Genomic DNA, 24695 nt, shown 5'->3' on the forward strand with positions numbered 1-24695 from the left:
TGATTTTGTGGAGGATACTAAAGGTGAGGATTGCCTGTTTTCAGACTTCGTATAAATGAGGGCAAACAATATATCACATTTTTGTGTCTAGTTGCTTTGCTTGACTCTGTTGAGTGTCATTTACCCATATTTTGTTGTGTGTAATGCACACCCACTTTTTAGTACTAATTCCCATGTATAATGCAAATTACATACACATGTATAACGCATATCCTTTTTTCCACCCTCAAAAATTTGGGCAAAAAAGTGTGCATTATACATGGCAAAATATGGTATGTTGCTGGCTCATTTTCATTGCTGTTCATTTTCTATTGTATGTTTGTGCCACGAGGTATTTTCTGCTGGATATCTGGTTGATTTTCGAGTTTGGACCTCTGTTATAATAAGTGCTTTTCTGAAAGTTCTTTTACTGGTCTCTTCTAGGCTCCTACTTTGTTTTTATTATCCAGTAATACCAGGGATTACAACTGTCATTTCTTCATGCCATTATTGTTCTAGACTTGTGTGATCATTAGCTATGATACTGTTGAATATTTTGTTTGACCTTTTTTGGCAGGGCGGTTACATTCTGCTGGTTTCTAAATTCCCTTTAAAATACGGCTGCTGATTCGATGGAGGAATTAGAGTTGTGACCCTTTGCCAATGTCCCACCGCTTTGACACTATCTCCAGTGTCCATAAACATAACCCCGTTGAATACAATGGTCTGGTGCATTGGAATTTTTCTCAAGTGGAGGAGAAAAGTAGTAGGAGTGTTTTGGAGATAGAGTCAATAGAATACAACATTGTTTTATAGTGGCCGAGGCAGTGCTGGTAAATAAAGGAAGGCTCTGATATTTTTTCTTCTCTCTTGCACAGGAGATAATAAATTGAGACATTTTTCATTTGATCCTTTCTGCTGTGTCAAGGAATATAAATAGAGTTATAAAGCGTTGTCATCCAAAGAGTAGCTAAATACAGGCAGGGGCGGATGTGGAATTTATAAGGACGTAGGCATGCTTTGGGTAACTTTTATCTGTGACTATCCGGCCATCTGTCTGGCCTAGATTACATTTGATATATTTATTCCCCCTAGGGAATGAAGTTGGCATTTTTCTTTTCATGTTTTAAAGCAGGATTCTTAAGGCAAATTTTCTGCCTTTTTGTCTTTGTTCTTTTTAAAAATTTTATTACTGGTTTTTGGCAACAAGCTTAAGCAAGTCCTTGGGAGGTTTATCACAGTATCACAGAAATAAAATGGCGTTTTCAAACATGTTGCTTTTAACAAACAGATGTGGAACCTGTAAAATCTGTTGGATAGTGATCGTCCAGCTTCAAGAATATTAAAAAATGATTAACCTAGAGGTTTTTTAGCCTTACTTGAACACCTGAGATTTTTAAAGATCCTGTCCCCAGGGCCGGCCCTGGGTCACTTAGGTCAGAATCTGCGAGGGTCAGGATCTGCGAGGGTTAGGGCCTGGGCAGTGCGCGTGCAGTCAGGGTTGGTGACTACGGCTCCGCTCTGACCTCTCACGCACGGCTATTCACTTTGGTCCCCAGACCAGAAAGCCTCACTACCACCTGGGAACTTGTTAGACAAGCAAATTCTCTGGCCCCTGTTCAAACAGGAGTGCAGCCCAGCAATCTGATTTAACAGGACTTCCAGGTGATTTTGAGATCTACTGACCTTGGAGAACCACCTCTGTAACTCAGTGGTTCTCAGGTGTGGCTGCGCATTCCAATCACCTGGGGAACTTTGCTAATGCGGGGCCCCACCTGTAGAAAAGAGGACTGTGTCGGTGTGGGCTGGGTCTGAGCAAAGGTGTGTTCTGAAAGCTCCCCACGGTGGTTCTATTATGCAGTTAGATTAGTGGACAGTGAAGAGAGGGGAGTTGAAAAGAGCAAGTTTTAAAAGAAGGAGAAGTAAACGGGTTTGTCACCAGAATGGTAGTGAATGAAATGAGTGTTTATGGAAGAAGGAAGTCAGTGATTAATGGAAGTCACAGTCATCGGTGTTTCACCTGTTACAGAACTGGACAAACAGGTATGTAAAATCCAGATGTGCTCTGACTGCTACGGCTCAGTGGATTGGGCATCACCCTGCCAAACGAAAGGTCGCTGGCTGGGTTCTTGGTCAGGGCACATGCCTGGGCTGTGGGCCAGGTCCCTGGTTGGGGGTGTGTGAGAGGCAACTGATCACTGTTTCTCTCCTTTTCTTTCTCCCTTCCTTTCCCTCTCGATACAAACAAATAAACAAATAAAAAATCCAGGTGCATTTCCTTTTGTGACATCATTTACTTCAGTCAACATTTGGACTTGCATCCTCATAAGGAAAAAAGGTGTAGGGACTGGCAAAGCATGAAAGACGAGAATTAGACAGCACCTGACCTAACACCTGTGCCAGGGATTTGGGGTGAGTACCTTGGCAAATGATCAAAGACATATGTGCTTTTTCCTTCCAGGCAAGCTTGGGCTTTGGTTGGTGTCATTGATGGTGGAAGTACTTCTTGCAATGAATCTGTGAGAAACTATGAAAACCATAGTAGTGGAGGAAAGGCTCTTGCCCAGAGAGAGTTTTATACTGTGGATGGTCAGAAGTTTGCCGTGACAGCTTATAGTGAATGGCTTGAAGGTAGGCAAGTACGGTTTATAGTCTTGTAAGACATTGGTAAGTATTGTGACAGATTTTATTTTTTAAAATGATACTGTATTCAAATGACATACCAGTTCGATTTCTCAACTGGTTGAAGTTAAAGCCTATAGTTTCCCTACTGTACTTGATCTTTTAGACTCAAGGGTTTTTTCTGGATTAGAGAATGATCTATTCTAAATCAGGCCCCACCAGCTGGACTTGGTGTAGGGTGGCTAACTAGCGAGGCAAACGTGATAACCACTACGCTACGGAAACTGCCAAGTGTGGCTAACTGGTGAAAATAGCTTTTGTTCCCAGATGTGATGCGGTGACCTGTCCTTGGTTATGCTCTGTGACAGTAAACATGACCTTGTACTTTGCTTCTTCTTCTTTATGCAGATATGTCAGCAAATTCGGTTTGCTCCACAAACCCACTGCTCATTTTCTTAGCAATTTCCCTCTGATGATCCAGCTAATACCAATTACAAAACATGGAAAGAACAAAGTACAAAGTAAAAATTAATCTTCAACCCCATCTTTCAGAGATAATTATTTTGGTGCAAATAAGCTAATATTTTTTTATCTTATGTTTCCTTCCCTGATGTTCATTTTTGTTTTGACCTGTTTTTTTCTCTTTAAATAACATATTATAAAAGTATCTCATGTCTTTACATTTTCTTCAATATATTTTTAATTATAATCCATCTTTCAGAAGAGCTATAATTTGTTCAAATAATGCCTAGCACTGGGTGTGTAATGATGTTCACTGTATAATTTTTTTACTTTCCCACTTTGCTGTCAGATTTTTGGCTCCAGGTGTGGATTGGCAGCCTCTTGTCTGTGTGCGTGCCCACCACCTGTTTTTCCCCAACCAAATATTATGCCTAAACAAATGTGAAATGAGCAAGAAGTATTTTATTACATCTCTTAATTATCCAGAAGGGCTTAGTATCAACTTGGTTCACACCTCTGCTTTTAGAAGCAATGTAGCAAATTGTTTACTAAAGTGAATTTCTGGAGACAGAATGCCTGGGTTCATATTACAGCTCTTTCACTTACTCTGTAATGGTGGGCACTTGACTTTAGCTTCCTGACCCTCAGTTTTCTCATCTGGTGATAGAAGCTACCACATGGGGCTCCTATGAGTGTCAAATATGAAGAATATGGAGGTTTTTATTTTTTATTTTTTAAAGCATAGTATATGTAGTGAGCACTCAAATGTTATTTTAACGATAATGCAAACATGACTTGGGTTACAGTGGTGTATTTTGTATCATAATTAAAGAGAAACTTTTGCTTTAAAACAAAAAGATAAATAGAGTTCCTGTTATGAAGCAGGGACTTTCACATGTTGCCTCTAAGCAGCCTTCTGGGTTTGGGTGAGGAGAAGGTATTATTATGGACGAGGAAGCTGGAAAAAAGCCTCAGCTTTCTGCCTCAAAGAGCACTGTTTTTTCTACCGCACCATGGTTGCCTCTGGCAAAAGGCGTAAGTGGGTGAGAAGCATTTCTTAGTAGGAAGTTGTATGAAAAGTTTCATACAACTGCCTCTAATAAGATTCCAGGCAAAAGATACTGACAAACCTTGAGTCAACACTCCCTTTGTGGGAAATTATTTTTTTCATGTCCACATTGCTGATGACTGCCCACTTCCGGAGAAGGGTACATTCCAGCTATCCATCATAGGATATTGTCTGTGTCCCATGTTCTCAAAACTCTTACTTGCTGGAAGAGGTGGCGATTCTCTTCAGGAAGGAGGGAAGATAAATTCATTTCCTTTCATACTTCCAATTCATTAGTGCTAACAGGAGATAATCATAGGCAGAGTTTTCTTCTAAAGCCAGGAAAAAAAGTGAGAAATAACTGAATAATACAGATCTTCCCCATCTAACCTTTTGGATGTAAAACAAATACCAACAAAAAAAAATTTCTAACAATCATTTAAATCAAAACTTATTTAACTAGTGTTTTTAAAAAAAGAATTTTTGCTTAAAATCATCCTTGTCATCTATTTCAAAACACTATTGAAATTTATATGAAATTTTAATGAAAAAATTAATGTATAGTTGCCATTTTTTAGGTAATTTCTTTTTTGGTAAGAACCTGAAGTTTTGGGTAGTGATCATTGTTGCTCCCATGAGGTTTTTTTTTTTTAATTACCTGTGTTCTTAACCTGTTTGTTTTGATTCTTGTGAAGGGAGACTGATAGAGGTTAAGAAATTGGGCTCTAGAATTAAATTAGCATTCAGTTATGGACTCTACCATTTCTTGGCTGTTATTCAAACACCGTGACCTTTTGTTTCTTCATCTCTGATACATATAATAGTTCCTATCTCTCATAGTTGCTTTGATGAAAGATTATTATGTGTGTGAAGTCCCAACAGATAAATATGTACAGAGTAACTCCCACACAGTTACCATTAGTAAAAATGTGCTGACTTGTATTTATCTTAACTGTTGCTTTGTTAATCAGTGAGAGGATCAATATAAGGAAAAAAATTCCTGCTAATAAATCACTTTCTTTCTTGCTTTTTGGTTTAGGCGTTTCTCTTTCAGGTTTCCGGGTAGAAGTTGTGGATGGAGTAAAGCTTCATCTGCTTGATGATGTCAGTAGCTGGGAGCCCGGGGACCAGATCGTGGTTGCAAGCACAGACTATTCCATGTACCAGGCAGAAGAATTCACGCTTCTCCCCTGTCCTGAGTGCAGCCGTTTCCAGGTCAAAGTCAAAGGTATCAGACTGCTCAGAATGCTTTTTGGGGAACACTCTTCTTGGGATTTGACTCCTGGAGTTAAATTCCACTCCCCTGCTCCCTGCTCCCAACCACTACCATCACCATCACCACTTTTTATGCCTGTTTCTTTATTTAATAAAGGATGCAGAATTGGTGGATCAGTTATTTTCCAGTGTTCTTTCAAAACTTCCTTTTAATTTTCTACTGTCAAATAATAGCAAACCTAACCATTCAACTAGACTTATTTTTTAATAGAAGTTTTATCTTCTTAATTAAAATAATCCATGGTTTTTGAGTGCCTACTTCCTTGGCAAAAAGTAGATCTTAACTAATATTTAAAATGGAACCAGAAAGATATTTTAATAAGGCTATGTTTCCTACATAATCTTGAATAATGTATCTTTTGAGAGAGAGTAGTGAGCATCTTACTATAAACTATGTTTAGAAAGAATGGGTGACATTTATTAGTTACTTATTCTGAGCCTGATAATAGGCAAATCTTCATGCATTGCCTCCTTTATGGACTTGATTGTGTATTTCACTCATGATATTGCTTTCCTTGCTTTTGTACTCAAAATTACACATTTATGGTACAAAACAAGAGCTTAGAGTAACTATTTGATAAGTACTCTATGGGTAATTTAGAGCTTTGAAGTTTAAGGGAAAGCTTTTTGCTTGTATAAGAAAGAATGATCGGCTCACTTGGCACTTTTGCTCTGTGCTTCCGTGTTGTACTTTTCCTTCCCGATAATTCAGGGCATAAGCAGGAAACAGAAAATCCCAGAAAACTGCGATATCATCTGGCATTAATTTTGGTTGGAAATTCCCACTCTTGTTAACAAGTGTAGAGGATAATGCATCTCCATGATCTCAACTCCTTGACATACTTGTATTTTTTTCCTGAGTTTATATAATAAAAATAACAGAGAGAAGCTCATTATTAAAGTGTTTCTAAATATCCAGTCAAGATGGGAATTTAAAAAAAATGCATGACAATTTTAGAATAAGAAGTAGGAAAGAAAAAAATGGTAATTTCTGTACTGTTCACATGCAAATACAGATTACTTTAGCTTTGAGATAGAAACAAAAACAATCGGACACACTGTTATCAACATCCATAAGCCCATTGGTTTTTCTGGATTCACCATGCATTTAGTGCTGCATGTGTCCTCAAGGGAGTGGAACCAGAGAAGGGGGAATATGGATTCTTTAGTAGATTCCAGGTTATTGGTGCTGTTCCAGAGGGGACTGAGCTACTCGGGGGAGGAACAAGCCCTGTGCATGGATCTGACAGTTGGTAGAAAGGGCTTAGGCATTGTGTGGGTGGTTTGACTTGATACTCTTTAATATCCTTACTTCCCGCTGTGATTCTGAGCCATTAAAGAATGGAAGCAGGCAATAAATTTTCATAATGTCTTGGGGTTACAGAATAAACACTGTCTTTTTGACATGAGTTCCATGTTTCTTTTGCTCTCATATTCTTCTGTTGCCCACATGAACCAGAAACCCCTCAGTTCCTGCACATGGGTGAGATCATAGACGGTGTAGACATGAGAGCTGAGGTTGGAATTCTCACCAGGAATGTTGCCATCCGAGGAGAAATGGAAGACTCGTGCTATGCTGAAAACCAGTGCCAATTCTTTGATTATGATACCTTTGGGGGACATGTCACGGTAGGCAGAAGGATTTGATGAGTTCTTTGAAACCTTGGTTGCTAAATATATTTGAAGAAACTTGAAAGTTTTGGAATGAGATCTATAAGGATGTTAAAAAGAAGTCATGTTTATTTCTCTATCAAATGACAAAAAGCAGATTTTAGATACTTAAAAGAATATTTATTTTCATTAAGTGGACCTGGACTTGAGGTTAAGTCATTCAGGAAGACTTGCCTTATGAAGAATTAAATCAATATACTGGGAAGAACCAATTATACAGAGACAAAAAAAAAATAGTAATCTTGGTATGAAAGAATCAATTGGTTCTTTTTAAAACACGATTAAGCAATATACACATACAAAATATGTTTCTGTAAAAATATATACAGTATATATTTTTAAAATATTTATTTTTAGAGAGAGGGGAAGGGAGGGAGAAAGAGAGGGAGAGAAACATCAGTGTGAGAGAGAATCATCAATTGGTTGCTTCTTGTTTGCGCCCCTATTGCACCAAACCCGCCACCCAAGCCTGTGCCCTGACTGGGGATCGAATCAGCACCTTGAATTTTGTGGGATGATGCCCAACCCACTGAGCCACACTGGTCCGGCTGTCAAGATATTTTTTATATGCATATTTTTATTCTGTAAAAGTATTGAGTGCTTACTGCATGGTAAGCTTTGCTCTGTGTACTAATTTTTTGGACTTCTGGGCTGCATTTTTGGCTATATGTGTTTGAAAAATCAGTTTTTTTGTGCAATGAGTGGGCAGTGCTTATTAGCAGCTGTTCTGTTCCGCTGATTTCTGAAATATTGATCAGTGTTATTTCTTTGTTTTTAGTAGTATGATTTGACAATCCAGTGTTCAAAAAATGTTGAATGCCTTAATTGTGGATCATAGGAAGTTTTAAAAACTACTGAAGTAAAGAATATTATGTGTTAACAAAATATGTTGGAGGACGATTTAGAAATAACTTTTTCACTGTAGTGAAAGGTATGGAAGTAAAATAGCAAGATGAGACTGGAACTAACCAAAATATTTGAACAAATCAAAATATACATACAGAAATTATTTCGGCAGCTTTCCTGGTTACATTTCCTCATTTTCTTTTATTCTGTTTTTTGTTTTTTTTTTTAACTTAATGGTTTGGTTTTTTTTTTTTTTTTTTTTTTTAGAGAGAGAGAGAGAGAGATAAACCTTGATTTGTTGTTCCACTTATTTATGTATTCATTCGTTGTTTCTTGTATGTGCCTTGATCAGGGATCAAACCCTCAGCCTTGGCTTACTGGGGACAACGCTGTAACCAAGTAAGCTACCCAGCCAGGGTCATTCCCTTTTATCTCAAGATGCTATTTATATAGCACTTAAAAGCAATCACTTATGTAAAGGAGCATTTGCTAAATTATTTACTGGGAATTAGGAAAATAGGATGCAAAAACGATAAATGTGTTAATATGTATTCTCCTTCAGACATTTTCTATTAAAACAGTATCTTACAGTACCCTATAGTGAAAGGTACCATTTGATTTTGGTTACCATGTCTTATAGATAAGGAAGAATTTTACTTCAGTCCATCTTTCTTATGTGGAATTGAAACACATGGGTCAGCAGCAGATGGGTCGGTATCCTGTTCATTTTCATCTGTGTGGAGATGTGGATTATAAAGGAGGATACAGACACAGAACATCTGTGGATGGACTGTCTATTCATCACAGCTTCTCCCGATGCATCACTGTGCATGGGACAGATGGCTTGCTGGTAAGCTGCCTCACATTATGTTGGTGCATATTATTGAAGCAGTCACGTCTCCTTAAACCTCATGATTTCTCACTTTTGTAGAAGTAAGCCTTGAACCACATGCCTTACCCTACCCTGCTTCTACTAAGAATTCTGTTTTTCTCTGTAAAGGAAGCCTGCTTTTTCAGCTACCCAAATTATTCTCTTAAGAGATCAGTAAAACCTGATGTTTGACTTTGCCTCTTCAGATAAAAGTTCTTTCTGCATTTGCACACAGCATGAATAGCACTTGTTACTTAAACCACAATCAATCTTGTTACAAATGACATTATATACTTGTATTTCTGCAGATAAAAGATACCATTGGATTTGACACACTAGGTCATTGTTTCTTTTTGGAGGATGGTGTGGAACAGAGAAATACTTTGTTCCACAATCTGGGACTCCTTACCAAGCCAGGCACCCTCCTCCCCACTGACAGGAATAACTCCATGTGCATCACAATGCGAGAAAAAGTGTTTGGGAATTACATCCCTGTGCCTGCCACTGACTGCATGTGAGTAACTGGCAGAGAGGAAAACTCATGTGTGATGGTTAAGGCCTTTGACTGCTGGGGAAGAGGTCTTGGGGGAAATTTAAAGTGGGCAGGATTTTTCATGATGAATATTTAAATTGCCTTAAAAAATGCCTTTCAGGGCTGTTTCAACGTTCTGGATTGCTCATCCCAACAATAATCTGATTAATAATGCAGCTGCAGGCTCACAGGTAAATAATACCAAAGTGCTTTCAGTATTTTTTATTCATGTTGATAAATAATCTCGTATTTGGATGTTACGTTATGGATGTAATATAACGTGTGACAATCCATCTCTGGCGTCATATTGTTTTCTGGTTCTACAAGTGTAGTTGAGAATAGGATGTGGTTGAGATTCTTTTTCTATATCTCCTAAATCATTTATGCCAGCTCTTATCTTTTCCCAATGAACCTTTTAAGCCCCTAAGGCATCTTACCTCCTCCCTGGCTCAGGATGTCTCATAAATCTCAATCCCCCTTTCTATCTCGGAACCTCCCCTGCATGTGGAATCCTGGACTCTCTTATGTATGTGGGGCTCCCATACATAATGTATGTATTAAATTTGGTTGTTTTTCTCTTGCTAATCTGTCTAATGTTTATTTGACTATTAGCCAGATTAGCCAGGAGAACCTTGAGGGTAAAGGAAAGTTTGTAATTAAAAGTATACATAATAAAATATTTTAACTTTATATAGCATTAGATGAATTTTATAATGCTCCATTTTATTTTTTGTCAGTAAAGCATCAAACATTAGACTCATCTTTATATTTCACTGGATTACTTGTAATAAAAAAATTTAAGTTGGTTTAAAATGTTCAGTAATTTCTATATCATGGGCCCTGGCACCATAGCTCAGTTGGTTAGTGCCATCCTGCTATGCCAAGTGTGTGGGTTCAATTCCCAGTAAGAGTATATCTAAAAACCGACCCGTGAATGCATAAATAAGGGAAGAACACACTGATGTTTCTCTCTCTTTCAAAATCAATAAATAAAAAATTAAAAAAATAATTTCTACATCATGAATTTTATTGAGACATGCCATTTAAATATAGCTCAACTTGCTTTTTTGAGTTTTCAGCTTGTTTAACTGGCACCCACCAGATGGATAATACACAGAAACTATATGTCAGTATTAAACATTACATTGTAAGAATGAGGAAAAGACATGGCCAGAATCAAAACTAAAGAGTCATGCAACTGTTCCAATAAAATGATCTTGTCAACATTAAACAGAAAATCATTCATGCCAGTTAGTATCTCTAATAAGACATATTCCAAATGGAGGCCACGTGGTTGGCCGGTCTCGATGGTTATCATGCCACCTCCAAAGTATAATTTCAGTGTGTGACACACAGTCTTTCTGGCTTCTCGTATTTAAGTCAGGTGCGGCCCAGTAACTCTGAACATAACAGTTTTTAGTGTTGATTACTGAAGAAAACTTTACCTTCTCTTTATGGGAATGGATTATTCTGTAGAATACTCTGACAATTACCCCTCTAGGAAAGGGGCTCTTCTTATTGTTAATCATATACACTTGGGGATTTCATCGCCTTGGTAAAGCAGCTAAACTCAGTTGTGTGCCTTGAATTGTTTCACAAACAGAAGAATAACTTAAAAGTAAATGAAATATTTTTGGATGGCAGAAATGTCCCTCGGATAAGCTTTGGGAAATTTACATTTATAATAGAGTGTGATTTAAAACTGCTAATTTATAATATAAAAATAAATATTTAAGATATTATACTATTACGATTATATGGTAAAAATGAGCTTTACCTAAATATTCATATTTCTACATCATGGCTATTAAGATTTTAAAAAGGAAAGAAATACCCAGCATTGTTTTTTAAGGTGAAGTAAAAAAATTAGTTGAAGGAAGTATTTCTTTGAGATGAATAGAATACAGGCATCTTTGGGTGATGGTAGAATTCACATCCATGATTTTCCTTAAAAACATAAAACAAAATTCTTATTTGACATGGTAGAGACCTGGACATTTAATCATTTCAGGTTTTCATTCATTTTTTTCCATCAAATATTTGTCAAGACCATATGAAGTTTGTGTTTAGAGTTTCTAATGGGAGCTGAGTTTTTTGGGTAAAGATGACCAGGAGGTTGATAAGTAGCCTTTCTCTAAGACCATCACAAAGGAACAGCCAGAGCAGAGATTCTTTTCGGCTGTTTTTAAAACTCATGAGTTGAAGATCAAAGCAAATTGCAAATAGTCCATGAAAAATGTAAGGTGAGGTTGCCAAAAACCCTCACTGGAACTCATGTGAAAAAATAATAAAAGTCCTTCTCATGTATGTTCTTTTTCCTTTTCATTTTGTAAGTTCACCTCTCTTTAGAAAAACTGTTCCAGTAAAGCTCAGGTTTTGGCAAGGGTTTTCCTCTCAAAGTCAGTCAGATTCTTTCTACTTGTACCTTTCCACTGCCTTTTACCTGTTTTGACACCAGGGTGTTTAATAGGAAACAGCTGCTCCCCCTTTCTTCCCTTCTCCATCCCCAGCCCCAAACTCCATTGCACCCTGGAGGGCTTGCGGTGCCTCAGTTTATGGGGCTGTGGTGTGGGGCCTTTTCCACAACCCTCCATGTCTCCATCCGTGGTCTGTTTTGTGCCCCAAAGAGTAGAGGTGGTAAATAGTTTCTTTAAAAATTTTTTGTATCTTGATTTGAGCGAGAACGAGGAAGGGGCGGGGGCAGGGGCAGGGGTGGGGCGGGGGGAGAGACACAGAGATACCGATTTGTTGTTCTACTTGCCGATGCATTCATTGGTTGCTCCTTGTATGGTCCCTGACTGGGGATTTAACCTGCAACCTTGGCATATTAGGACAGTGCTCTAAGCAGCTGAGCTATCTGGCCAGGATGGTAAGTACATATTTCAGAACAGTTTGCTTTAAGACCCATCTATAAACTTACAGGAAAATGTTAAATACTGCATTCATTTGGGTGGGTAGGTATACATACTTTTCACAGTTCATTTCTCCTCTATGCTTCCAAAAAGGACTTTTTGTTACAACTAATGTAGTACTTATTACATATAATATATTTTAGTTCAGTCTGTATTTCCCATTAAACTATGACTTCTTTGAGAATAGTCTTACTGTATACTTGGCATAGAGTGGGCACTAAATAAATGTTTGCCAAATTTGAATCTGTACCATACTTTTTGGACTATAAGTTTCAACAGCCTGTTTAATCAAAGTTCCAACATGTGAAGTTGCCCTTTACATTGCGCTGATTTTTAATTGAATTATAAAATAAAAAATTGTCACAGGGATTAAGAGCACTTAATTTCAATTTTTACATCTTTGAGTGTCAAAGTATTTCAAACGGTTCTGCTCCCGTTAAGGTCAGTAATACTGAAATTGAGTAGACAGGATCCAGACTGAGACAGCATCTTGATTCATGTGTGTGGTGTCTTTTTTTTACTTGGCAAAAATTTGCCTTGGGACAGGAAGGGCATTGGAGGCGTTTGAAAGAAGTCAGTGAGCTCTGTATGTTAGAGGATAGTTCCTTAGTAGGTATGACTCATCTATTGATCAGGTTTGGGGGTAAACAGAAAAACCTGTTATTTCTAAAAGGCTGTGCTGTTCTGGTCCCATGGAAGGAAGGAAGGCTTGTTTGGTTCTAATTCTGCATGACTTACAATAACAAAAGTTATTTTGAAAATAAATTTTGCTGTCAGCCAATAATTTCTCTCTTTTGTCCAGTCCTGCAAACAAAATTAAATTTGCTTTTTTTCAAAGCATAATATAACTGCTTCGAGGGTGCTAGATGAGTGTTACAACTTTTTATAGTCAATTCCTAACCTGCAACAATAAATAGTGTTAAAAAGATTAAATTTGCTTGTGAAGTGCTTAGTTTATAAGGGTGTTTCAAGGAGTGGCTTTATAAACAGAGGCTTCTAATGATCTTGCCCTTTTAATTATAGGATGCTGGAATATGGTATTTATTTCACAAGGAACCTACTGGGGAATCCAGTGGATTGCAGCTCTTAACGAAACCAGAACTTACTCCGTTGGGGAAATTCTATAACAACAGGGTCCATTCAAGTTTTAAGGTAGGTTCCTGATTTTTAACAATCAGTACATAGGATTTACAGGGTAAAGGATAGCACTACTGTGATTACAATAATTACATGTCAGTTTTAGGTAGACCTTGTCATCAGAGAAAGTAATTAGTGTCAAAAAAAAGAGACTCCTGACCCTTCCATATTAAGGATATACACACAGTTTTCTATTTATACATGTAGGATACATGTTAACATACACATGTGTATGTAATCTGAATAACAGATATGCCTGCTAACATACATGTTCATGCAATTGGAATAATTATAATAATGGACTTGATTCATGAGTCCTCATCCCCTTCCTCTCACCTCCTTTCCAATCTTTAATATCATTACGTGTTTCCAGGGATGCACACGTTAGATAATGTGCTCTTGAGGGTTATAAAGCATGTTTTCTTTCTCAGGGCTGATGGAGTGTCCTATGGGTATTTAATACTAATTACGGAAATAGTGAAATACTGTTTAAAAATGTTTGACCTAATTTAAAATGATTCCAGTCAAGTAAACTAAAGGCCATTTAGGAGCGCCAGTTTCCATAACATTTGGCACTCCTCCCCCACCTCTTTGGTGATAAATATATTTGGTTTATTTACCCTGATGTGATTCACATCAAAGTTCAGTGAATCCTTTCCATTTATGATGCTCAGAGGATCCTTTAACAACCTGAGTGTGTTATAATTTTAAGTGCTTAGAATCACTTGATAAAACCATGAGACAGAAAAAAGCTTTACACAGAATTATGATTTTTGTGAGCTGGTTAGTTGATTAATGATAATAATTATTGAAAGTAGAATTTAAAAATGGAAGTCTGCAAAATTTTAATTATAAGCGGTATAAGAAATACCTCATTCAAATTAATTTTTCAGTGTCATGTACCATGAGGACATACAGTTATCTACTCTATGAATAAGAATATTAGATCTAAATAATGAGTGGATGATTAGGTTTTAATTTGTTAAATTTGGGGCTGACTGTTCATTGCGATACTTTATAAGCCAAAGGACATTGAACCCTTGGAGCCCTCAGAGAGGTACCTGCCCTCTTGAGGTCAGCCATAAAAACACAGACACTGACCTCTGAGGCTGTGGTGGCTCATGCCTCCCAAATCTAGCCCAAGTCTGTCACAGCTGCATGATTGCCTAATGTGTACCATTTGGATGTCTCAGGGACACATAAATAAAATATTTGAAAGGAAAATCCTTATTTTTTATCAGCAGACCCATTCCCATATGTGTTTCATTGAATGAAACCACTAGCCACCTAACTGCCCAAACTAGAAATACATGAACCTTTATTGCTCCCTCTCCATCACCCTTAGACATTTTATCAACTACTAAGTGGTACCAATACCACTTAGTGAGGAATTTTCACTCTTTCCATTTTTTCCTGTTAGTTTTGCCACAGTCTAGGTCCTTGTTATTTCTCTTCTGGTTTACTGCCATTGTCTTTTTCCTTATCTCTTTTTGTTGGCATTTTCCAGTTTGAAGGTGGAGTCCTCTTTCTTCAAATGCAGTTAGGTTACCTTTATTAAAAGTCCCATCGTCTTGACCCTTGAGTGCATTACCTTTGTCTCATCTGACATTTGCTTTTTTCTCCTTCTTCTGTACCTCTGTACATTTCCTGTCAGGCCATCTAAGATTTTTTGTTGTTGTTGTTCTCAGATGTTCATGTCCTCTCTCATCTCCAGATTTTTTTTGTACAAACAACTCTTTTGAATACTTTCCCCTGGGTTCTCGAGCTGCTTCACACCAACTCCTAGTCCTACATCCTCAGCCTGTCCTTTTGTGTGGTTAATTCATCACCACCCTTCAAGTTTCAGCTTTAGGATGCCACTTCTTTTAGAAGACATTCCCTGAATCCTCGCACTCCCACCTTCGCTAAAGTCTTCATCGTGCTGCCTTTCTTATGTGCTGCCAAAGCGTCATCTACTTCCTTTATCACACTGGATTGTCATTGTTTGTAATTGTATGTCTTCCTGCTAGCTTCAGTATCAGTACCTGCAAAGACGGTAGTTTTTTCATTAATGTACAATGCTTGGTGCCTACCACAAGGCAGGCACTATATAAATATTTGCAAATGATCAAATAAGTAAAATTATGAAAATATCCACGAGCCCTGGCCAGCGTGGATCAGTTAGTTGGAGTGTCATCCCTATAGACCCAGAAGGTTGCAGGTTTGATCCCTGGTCAGGGTGCAGATGAGAAGGCAACCAATTGATATTTCTCTCTCACATTGATGTTCCTCTCTCTCTCTCTCTCTTTCTCTCCCCACCCACTACTCCCCCGCCCCCCCGCTTACTCCCTTTCCTCTCTCTTTAAAAGCAATGAAAAAATATCCTTGGGTGAGGTTAGAAAAAGGAAAGTGGCTGTTTTTATGATACTTGTGCTTTGCTGTGTATTCCTCCTCTTTTTTTTGGGGGGGGGGTAGATACAATAATCTAAAATTCATTTTTCTGAATCATTATATTCATAGATATAACTTGGGATCCATATTTATTTCAGTCCATTATTATGTTTTCCAGGCTGGCTTATTTATTGACAAAGGCGTCAAAACCACCAATGCCAGTGCTGCTGACCCACGGGAATACCTCTGTCTGGATAACAGCGCAAGGTAGAATCAGTCCCTTTAAATCACACTCAAGCATATTTTGCCTAAGCAAAACTCCGAGTTTAGCTATTGTGCTCTTTTTTCCAGAAACACATTTAAAATTAAGTTTTCAAAGTTTGTAGGAGGGTTTTGGAAAAACATTCCTTCTGCTCTCCTAGATCCTGTGGCTGGGCTTTTTGATGCTTTCCCCTTCTCACAATTGATGTAAATTGATGTTAGAGTTACAGAAAGAGAAAGAAAAAGAGAGATGTTAAAGAAAGCGTCCAAATTTTGCCTTAATTAAATATGATTCATTGAAATACAAGTTAAATTTAAATGTTTCGTGTAATCCTTGAAAACCAAGGCATACAGAATTTATTGTGAATGGTCAAAATGGAACATTGCATTAAGTCTATTTCAAAGGGAAAGGTCTCACCCTTGACGAACAAGCTAGTTCTGGTTTAGTCATTTGTAGTCTCAGATTTACATCATAGCTCAAATCTATGTTACTCTTCTTTATAACCACAGAATGCAGTAGGGATATGGATCAACCTTTCAACCAAATTCTTTTACATGCTATATGAGAGCCAAAATAAATAAAATGTCTCCAGTGGAAATACAGTTTTTTCTGGAAAAAGATGGCAACTTAAAAGCCATATTCAGTAAGAACTGTGTAGATGTTATTTTTTCATACTTCAAGTTGATTGACCAACTTAAGATGTTGAAACTGTGCTAGGAGCTGTTGACAGTCATGTCGCAAGTGGACACCATACTGGTTACGAGGAGCTACATTGTAGGTCAGTGAGGCAATTTAGATGTGAGGCAGGATCCTTGTGACACAGTAATAAGGCATGAGGTCAGGAGTTGACTGGGGCAAGTGTCCTTAGTAAAATTACTCATCAGGATTTCTTAAAGGTCAACTTGAGCCTGAAATATTTTAAAGGAATTATTAGACAGCCCTTGAGTTGCTGCAAAACTGTGGGCATTATTAATTAAAACACAAGTTACCTACCATACAGCTGAGCAAGATGTGAAATTGAAAACTAGAGGAAATAAACTTAAGATGAAAGTGGAGCATAGAGAGGATGGCAAATTATGAATCAAGAGTTTATTATTTGACAGAAAAAAATCTTTGCTAGATAGTTGCTGCTACTTTTTAAAGAGTTCATTATAAGTTGTATGTGTACATTGCTAAATGAATAGAGAAATCCAATATACAACAAAATTGACTCTCTTCCCTGCCTGCCACAAACAGAAAAGTTGTGTGTAGTTGTTTGTTTGTGTGTGTATGGATGAGGTAATATCCACTGATATTTTAATTGATAATAAAATAATTTATTCTTAATGGCCCAAGAAGTTTTTTACAGGTATGTGTATATGATATTGTGATAGTGGTAATTTTTTCTCTGCTTTCTATTATTTCTCTTACCAGTTTATAAATGCATATATCTTGGTAAGGAATTAGACTCTAATTGGAAGTGGTTATTGAAAAGGACCGATTATAGGTGAGAGTAACAAGACATTTGGCAGCTAGTATATACATTTAATTTGTTTCATCTAATGAACCCACTTGCATTCATGCAGTCCAGACGTGAGTAAAAATGATAAAACTCTAGCACTAGTGAGTAATAAGCGAGCTAATATTAAACATCAGGCTCATGGAATCTGGAAGATACTCAGTCTGTTCATCACAGAGGAAGTTGACTCAATAATTAATAGATGAGCCTTTCCTTGTGTCTGTAAGATGTGAAATTACAGGAATCCAAAGATAGGAAATTTTTAACTCAAGGAAATTTAGTTTGAGACTGGGGAATTTCCTCTAAAAGTGAAAAAGCATGAGAACCAGTAAGTGCATTTAAAGCTGAGGACCGTAAGGGAGAAGGCTGGGAAGGATGCTGACAGCTCAGAAATGAAGATGATGAGAAATTGGGAAAGTTGACTATTTTTTGCACACTAAGTGGGGAAGAGAATGAAAAGAAAGGGTAACCAAGCAAGTGGTCAACTATTGATTCATATGGATAGGAATTTCAGAAAAAATGAGATAGCTACAGCAGAGAATCAGATGTTTTATTGGTACTTTTTTTTTTTTTTGGCTGTCTTTTAGAACATTGTGAATAGTTTTCTTTCCAGAACTTGTTCATCTGCTTGATATTATATAATGACTGCAAAGCTGTTTGGCAGCAACTACAATGCCAGAAGAGTGGGTGATGGCGCAGAGTCAGACTTTTCCTCCCTTAGGTTAGAGCTGCTTTGTGGAAGGGGTCATACACACAATCGAAGGGTGGAGATAATGCTTTCCAGACTGGCCTCTTTACTGTCCATTCTCTACAATCCTTTCAACAGGTAGCAGCTAGTGACCGCTTTTAAAAAAAAAATGAAATCTGGTCATATCACTTATCTCATTCCATGTTTCTGATGGCTTTTCATCACATCTATCTACAGTATATTTTTCTGTCTATTCACCACTTTATCGAGGTGTGGTTTACATGGGAAAGGTTGTGCATATTTAATGTATGTACAACTTGCTGAGTTTGGGCATATGCATACACCCATGAAATCCGTACCTATCGAGGCCATAGGCCTACCCATCACCTCCCAAAGTTCCCTCCTACCCCCTTTGTTATTATTTCCTAAATTTAAAAAAAATTAATGTTTTTGTCACAAGAACACTTACAGGATATACCCTCTTAGTAAATTTTAAGTGTACAATACAGTATTTTTAGCTATAAGCACTGTGCTGTACGGTAGATGTCTAGTGTTTACCTCACATAACTAAAACTTTGTGCCCTTTGATCTCCCCATTTCCTCTTCACCCAGCCCCTAGCAACCACCATTCTACTCTATGCTTCTCCTGTTGCATTTGGAATAAAGTACTACAGCATTGCCTGGTGTACGTGCACCTTTCTGTCCTCTCCTCGCTCTTACCCTCCAGCCAGATTGCTTGTGCCCTGAATGTGCCAAGCGGCTTCGTGCCTAAGGGCCTTTGTACTTGCTGTCCCCTGTGCTTAGCTGCTTCTCCCATCATACACATTTAGTGAGTACCTACTGTGTACCAGCAACTGGGAGTAGCGTTTGCACAAATGATGTTTCTTGATTGTATGAAAAGCTCAACTTGCTGAATTGGTTTTTGAAAAGCTGTCTAGTTGTCTGCTGTCTGCCCACTCCCTCCTGCCCACCCCCGCCCCCCACCTTGCTGCTTTGTAAGATTAAGATACAAATGATTTTCTAAAAAATAGGTGACCTTATGGTGTTATTTATTTGAATTGTTATAGGGGACAGTTTTGACACAAATTAATTTTGACCTTTTTATTAAGCTCCTGTTAAGTGTTTTAAGAGGAATAGTAAAATGTAGTCTTTATAATTAATAAGTCAATTTAAAAGAGTATTTTAAATTTAGGCCTTTTTAAGATATTAAGCCCAGTTTTGTCTCTATAGCTATTTCACCAGCACACAAGTCTAACACTTTTCAGTTCAAATATATGTATGTTAAAATATGTGATTAATTAATTTAGTAAGTTTATATTAGTATCCTGGAGCTTAAGAATTTGAAAACATGCCAGTTTTTCTGGTCTGCAATGTCCATTCTGTTAATATAAGTTGATTAAAAAAGTAACTAAGAAGATATGAAAGAAATTTTCATATTTACATAAACTTATGTTAATAAATGTAATTATTTCCCCAGTATTTGAAATACAAATAATTAAGGTGTGTCTTAAGAGATTTTTTTTTAATGACACTTTAGCTTACAGTTGTTTACAATTGTACAATTATTTACAATTACAATGTAAATAGCTGATATCCATTGCCTTTTTATTACTTTTTAAAATGGTCTTTTTTTTTTTTTTAATTTTTCCAACCCCAAGGTTTCGGCCTCATGAGGATGGCGACCCTGAAAAGCCACGTGTTGCTGCTGTCATTGAGAGGCTCATTGCTTTTAAAAATAATGACCATGGAGCCTGGGTTAGAGGGGGAGACATTGCCGTTCATGATTCAGCGTGAGTGCTCTCTACAGAGTTATTTTCTGATGACACTGATATATTTATGTTCTTAAGGCTATTTTTCGAAAAACCTAGTGGGCGGAAAGTACAGTGGTGGTTCCTGGAATCATTATTATTATTGCTGATAGACAGGACAAGGCCTGAGGAAGTGTGCTAGCGTTGACAGACTGCCAGTGTTGGGAATCGTCTCCTTTGGCTGCTTTTATTGGAACTGAACTTGTCTGGTGACATGAAAGTTTTTTGATGAGATTGAACAGAAACTGGGAATTTAACTTTATATAACAAACTGGGTCTCTGTCAGAGAACTAAATAAAGACTTTGAAACTACCCGGATTTTTTTCATTCCTCTTGGAAACTCAAAGTTTTTTTGGTGCTCTTTTACTGCCATTCAAAACAAAAGTTGTGCATTCCACCTTAATAAGCGTGTTGACTTATGTCTTAATGTGACTCTAAGCAGTAAGCATCTCACTTTTTTCCATTTGTATAATTTTAGAAGTCTGATAGATACTGAGCTAAGATTTGGTACTTAAGAGTCTAGAACTTTTGGGTGGCTTGCATTGACATTAGCTTCTGGGCATTTCATCATCATCTCTGCCTTTTATCATGCAAAAAATTGTTATTATATTAAATCAGTAGAAATAGCTTGGGTATTAATGTTGGGAAGTTTTGAAGAGACTACCATGATATAATGGTTTTGAAAACTAATTATAAAAATAACAATTCCAGCTAATACTTATATACTGCTTACTGTGTGCCAGTCATTTTTCTAAATTGTTGAAATTAATTAGTATGTATAATGCTCTTAAGTGTCCTATGAGGAAGTTTAAATTATTATTTTAACTTACAGGTGAGTAAACTGGGGGAGAGTCAAAATGAGTAATATGCCCAGGGTCACACAGCTAGTAATTGGCAAAGCTGAGATTTGAACCAGGTGATTTCACTGTGCAGTCTTTGCTTTTGGTTATTGGAAAGTGAAGCTTATTTTTGTGGTCTTGGAGAGTGAACATAGGAACCATCTGAATTTTGTGACAATTAAATATTGACAGAATTCCTCCTCTTACATGATGTGATAAATTAAAATGTTCCCTTATCTTTTTGTTCTCTTACAGATTTGCAGATAATGGAATAGGACTCACCTTTGCCAGGTTTGTATTTTTATACTTCTCTGATTTTAAAGCTGTAGGTAAAGTGACCCTTAATTTAAAAAAAATTTTTTTTTTGGCTAACGCACTGGAATGTTACACCATTTATTAGCATTAAAAAAAATTAATGCCCATTTCCTGATACCACTAGAGGGCCAAAAGTACATTAATGATAATTGAATTCTTAGTGAGGTACTAGGTTGATATAGCTAGAATTCCACAGAAAGGTAGACCCGGCATGTTTTTTTGCTTAGAAGGAAACACTTGAGCATTGCATTAAAGGTCTTAAAAGGTATGGGAATAAAGAGGAAGGAAATAAAAGTTGGGAGTGCATTAAATATTTTTTCTTAGAAGTTGGTCAAATTTCTCAGTGGTCTTTAAGAACTGAATTTTTTGTTTTGTATATTATTCTCCAGACAAGTTATTCTTATTGCCATCTTATATGTGCTTGTCATCTCATTGCTTTATTCAGGGCAAGTTTATTCTCTTCATTTGCAATACTGTTGCTTGAGACCAAAATAATTATTGCTGCTAAATTAAATTTCATTTGTTTAAATCGATTTGCAGACCACTGATTTACAATACAATTAATTTGTATGAATTTATAAAAGGCAATATTTTCACAGTTTAGAAGCATTTTCTGATGACTCAATAATATGTATTAGTAAAAGCTACTGGCTGCTTTGAGAATTTTTAGCTATTTGAGTTATAGCTTGCCTTCATTGGAGGGTCGATATAAATTTCCTAGAGCTGTGTGGTTAATGATTATCCTTATTTTAACAGTGATGGAAGCTTCCCAAGTGATGAAGGTTCTAGCCAGGAGGTTTCTGAATCTCTCTTTGTTGGGGAGAGCAGGAATTACGGCTTTCCGGGTGGTCAGAACAAGTATGTAGGCATGGGTGGAATAGACCAGAAGCCTCGGACATTACCCAGGAATAGGTAAGCATTGCTTTACCAGTTGAGTGTTAAATTTAAACAGTAAATGAAAACTTAATCCTTATGGAAGTGTCTGTAATAATTCTGGGTGATTGGTTTCCACTGTGGCACTTACCCCACCTTATTATTATTATTATAAGAACTGTTATTATCACTGTTACTATTTGTATTATCCTATGGAATTCTGGGGCATTAACTATTAAACACTTTAAAGACTTCATTAATAATTGTGTAACAAAGGAACCTGTCTCTTTTTTTTTTTTTCCCATTTCTTCCTTAAGGTATTATATAAGCTGGTGATTTCTTTTTTTTCTTTCCTTCTTGAGCCACAGAAAGTTGCCAAACCATAAACTATGACACTAGGTCAGCTTTCCCTCAATTTGTAATGTTGATTTCAGAAATAGCCACTGGAAAAAGGAAATTACCTATTGAAAAGAGTCCTAGAAAATAAGGGGTGATAGATGCCAAAGCTGACTCAAAGCCTACTCACAGCTGTAATTTAACAGTGTTTCAGATGTTGAAGGGGATATGGGGTAGACTTTTGGCATGTGTTCTGTCAAAATAATCAGGAGTCATTAAAATAGCACTCAGCACTAGAAAGGTTCTTCAGAGCTTTTAGGGAACTATTAACTAATTAATCCACCCTCATCAGTTCTGCGACACAGTTTATAGTGGTCCTCATTTTACTGGTGAGAAAACCAAGTGGAGAAAAACCAGAGTTCTAAAGGCCATGTCTCAGAGCTAATGCTAGAATTCATGAAGCATCAGTTCCCTTAGTTCTGTGGACATTGGTCTAGGATGGGTCAGGGTGATGGGGCAAGCAGACTGTCAGCTTTGGTGGCGTGAGGTTGGTGGAAAGTCTTGCTTCTGGCAGAAGGTGACCTATGCGTGGCCCCTGTTCCTTGTGCTTGTCATTGGGGAAATATTGGACATCATTATGTGCTACACCCTGTGTAGAGCTCCTGTGAGTAAGACCATGGAAGCTAGTAGGGAAGGAACTTCATGGATTTTAGCAGCTAACATTTATTAAATGCATGTGATGTATCCAGTCCTCTTTTAAATCCTTTATTACTCACTCAGTTCTCCCAGAGCCCCGTGAGGTGGGTATTGTCATCCCGCTTTAAGGGAGTAACTTAATAAAAGTGGCTGAGGTGGGATTTAAATCTGTTACTTTGGCTTTAGTTCTGTCCTTTTCACATTTAGGCTATAGCTGCCTCTTCTAGAGTGTAGATGAAAGAAGACATAACTGTGTTGGTTGGGGTACGGGCTGCAGTGTGATGGCAGCCAACTCAGTTTCGTTATTTTTATTTCGCATTGGCCTCCAGTTTTATTTCAGACGCTTATTGCTTCCTTGCTAAGGAGGATTTTCCAAAAACAGCTTCCTTATTGGTCATTTGATCCAGTTTTATTTTACTGTGTCTGCACAGTCTTTTCTGTGAAAGAGAACCATTTTGGGATAGATCTTTAGAAGTACATGAAGGCACATTGTTTTTTTTTTTAGCCAGGCAAGTAGATATTTTTTTTTCCCTAAGGAATACAGAATATTACAGGTTTTATACATGAATTTTGGATAATAATACATGATTAAAGAGTTTGTATTTGAACAAAAAGAAGGAAAATGGATAATACTAATCTCTAAATCTAGCCAACCATAGTAAGCCTCCAGGAATTACACTTGTGTACTTTTAAATGTATCATTTTACCTCATTACTATCTTCTAGTGGCTTGAAGGGAGCTTCTCTTGGTTTAAGGACAGATTCACCTTGTGTTCTCATGTTAGAGATTTTGGAACCAAAATTAAAGAATATGAGTTACCAAATGAAAGGTCTCAACTGGTTGATTCAAGGAAGCAAAAATCACCTCTACAGAGAGGTGATTTCCCTATTTAATAGTTTCCCTATTTAAATAGTTCCCTATTTAATGTATGATCATGGTTTAACTGTCTCCACAGCACTTATCTGTCATTATCCTTTGTTTCCCTATTTATTTGCCTTTCCCACTATAGTGTATATTTCAGTTGATTAGGAATCTTATCTTGGTTACCACTGTGTTCTAGAATTGTGTTTTGTGTATACAGAATATTCAACGGTTTGTATAAAACGGATATGTAAGTGAAGTGCTATTTAGGGGACAGGCCCATGTGCATTAAACAAAACCTTGTATTTCAACAGGACCTTCCCAATTAGAGGCTTTCAGATTTATGACGGGCCCATTCATCTCACCAAGTGCACATTCAAAAAATATGTGCCGACTCCAGATAGGCATACCAGCGCTATTGGCTTCCTCATGAAGAACACCTGGCAGATAACCCCCAGAAATAATATCTCCCTTGTGAAGTTTGGTCCACATGTGAGTATGTTCTTAGGGTTCCTACATGGCGACTGTGGTGGGAGAAGGAGGGATAGCACATTCCCAAAGACAGACACAGAAACAAAGGATTCGTATCAAGTCTTTATGACTGGGGGGGGCGGGGAATATATGCAAAAGAAACTCCTAGTTTCATTCACCCCGTCCCGTTGAATTGAAGGTGAGAATGGAAGTCCCATGTGACCTGGGGTATTTTTTTAACATTTAGGTAATAACTTCACAAAGAAAGTGATAACATGGGGACAGGGATTGTAGAGTTTCGTAAGAACAAGAGGACATGGTTT

The 24695-nt window shown here is 37.3% G+C and overlaps 1 protein-coding gene across 3 annotated transcripts in view; it reads left to right on the top strand.

Annotated features, from left to right (window-relative positions):
• CEMIP2 (cell migration inducing hyaluronidase 2) overlaps positions 1–24695 on the top strand; it is a 74519-nt gene that overhangs the window by 22655 nt on the left and 27169 nt on the right. For all 3 annotated transcript variants that reach the window (XR_008529941.1, XM_054583026.1, XM_054583025.1), the window contains exons 5-16: positions 2441–2610; positions 5151–5339; positions 6846–7015; positions 8544–8753; positions 9083–9288; positions 9428–9497; positions 13242–13370; positions 15904–15992; positions 19832–19963; positions 21076–21111; positions 21892–22047; positions 24216–24393. Coding sequence is in view for 2 of the 3 variants with exons in the window: in XM_054583026.1 (XP_054439001.1) it covers positions 2441–2610; positions 5151–5339; positions 6846–7015; positions 8544–8753; positions 9083–9288; positions 9428–9497; positions 13242–13370; positions 15904–15992; positions 19832–19963; positions 21076–21111; positions 21892–22047; positions 24216–24393 (1735 nt within the window). In the remaining variant the exon portion in view is untranslated. The remainder of the gene's footprint in view (positions 1–2440; positions 2611–5150; positions 5340–6845; positions 7016–8543; positions 8754–9082; positions 9289–9427; positions 9498–13241; positions 13371–15903; positions 15993–19831; positions 19964–21075; positions 21112–21891; positions 22048–24215; positions 24394–24695) is intronic.

The sequence above is a fragment of the Pteronotus mesoamericanus genome, unplaced genomic scaffold, assembly GCF_021234165.1.
Source record: "Pteronotus mesoamericanus isolate MK-2021 breed Mesoamerican mustached bat unplaced genomic scaffold, CSHL_Meso_final contig_73, whole genome shotgun sequence".
NCBI lineage: Eukaryota > Metazoa > Chordata > Mammalia > Chiroptera > Mormoopidae > Pteronotus > Pteronotus mesoamericanus.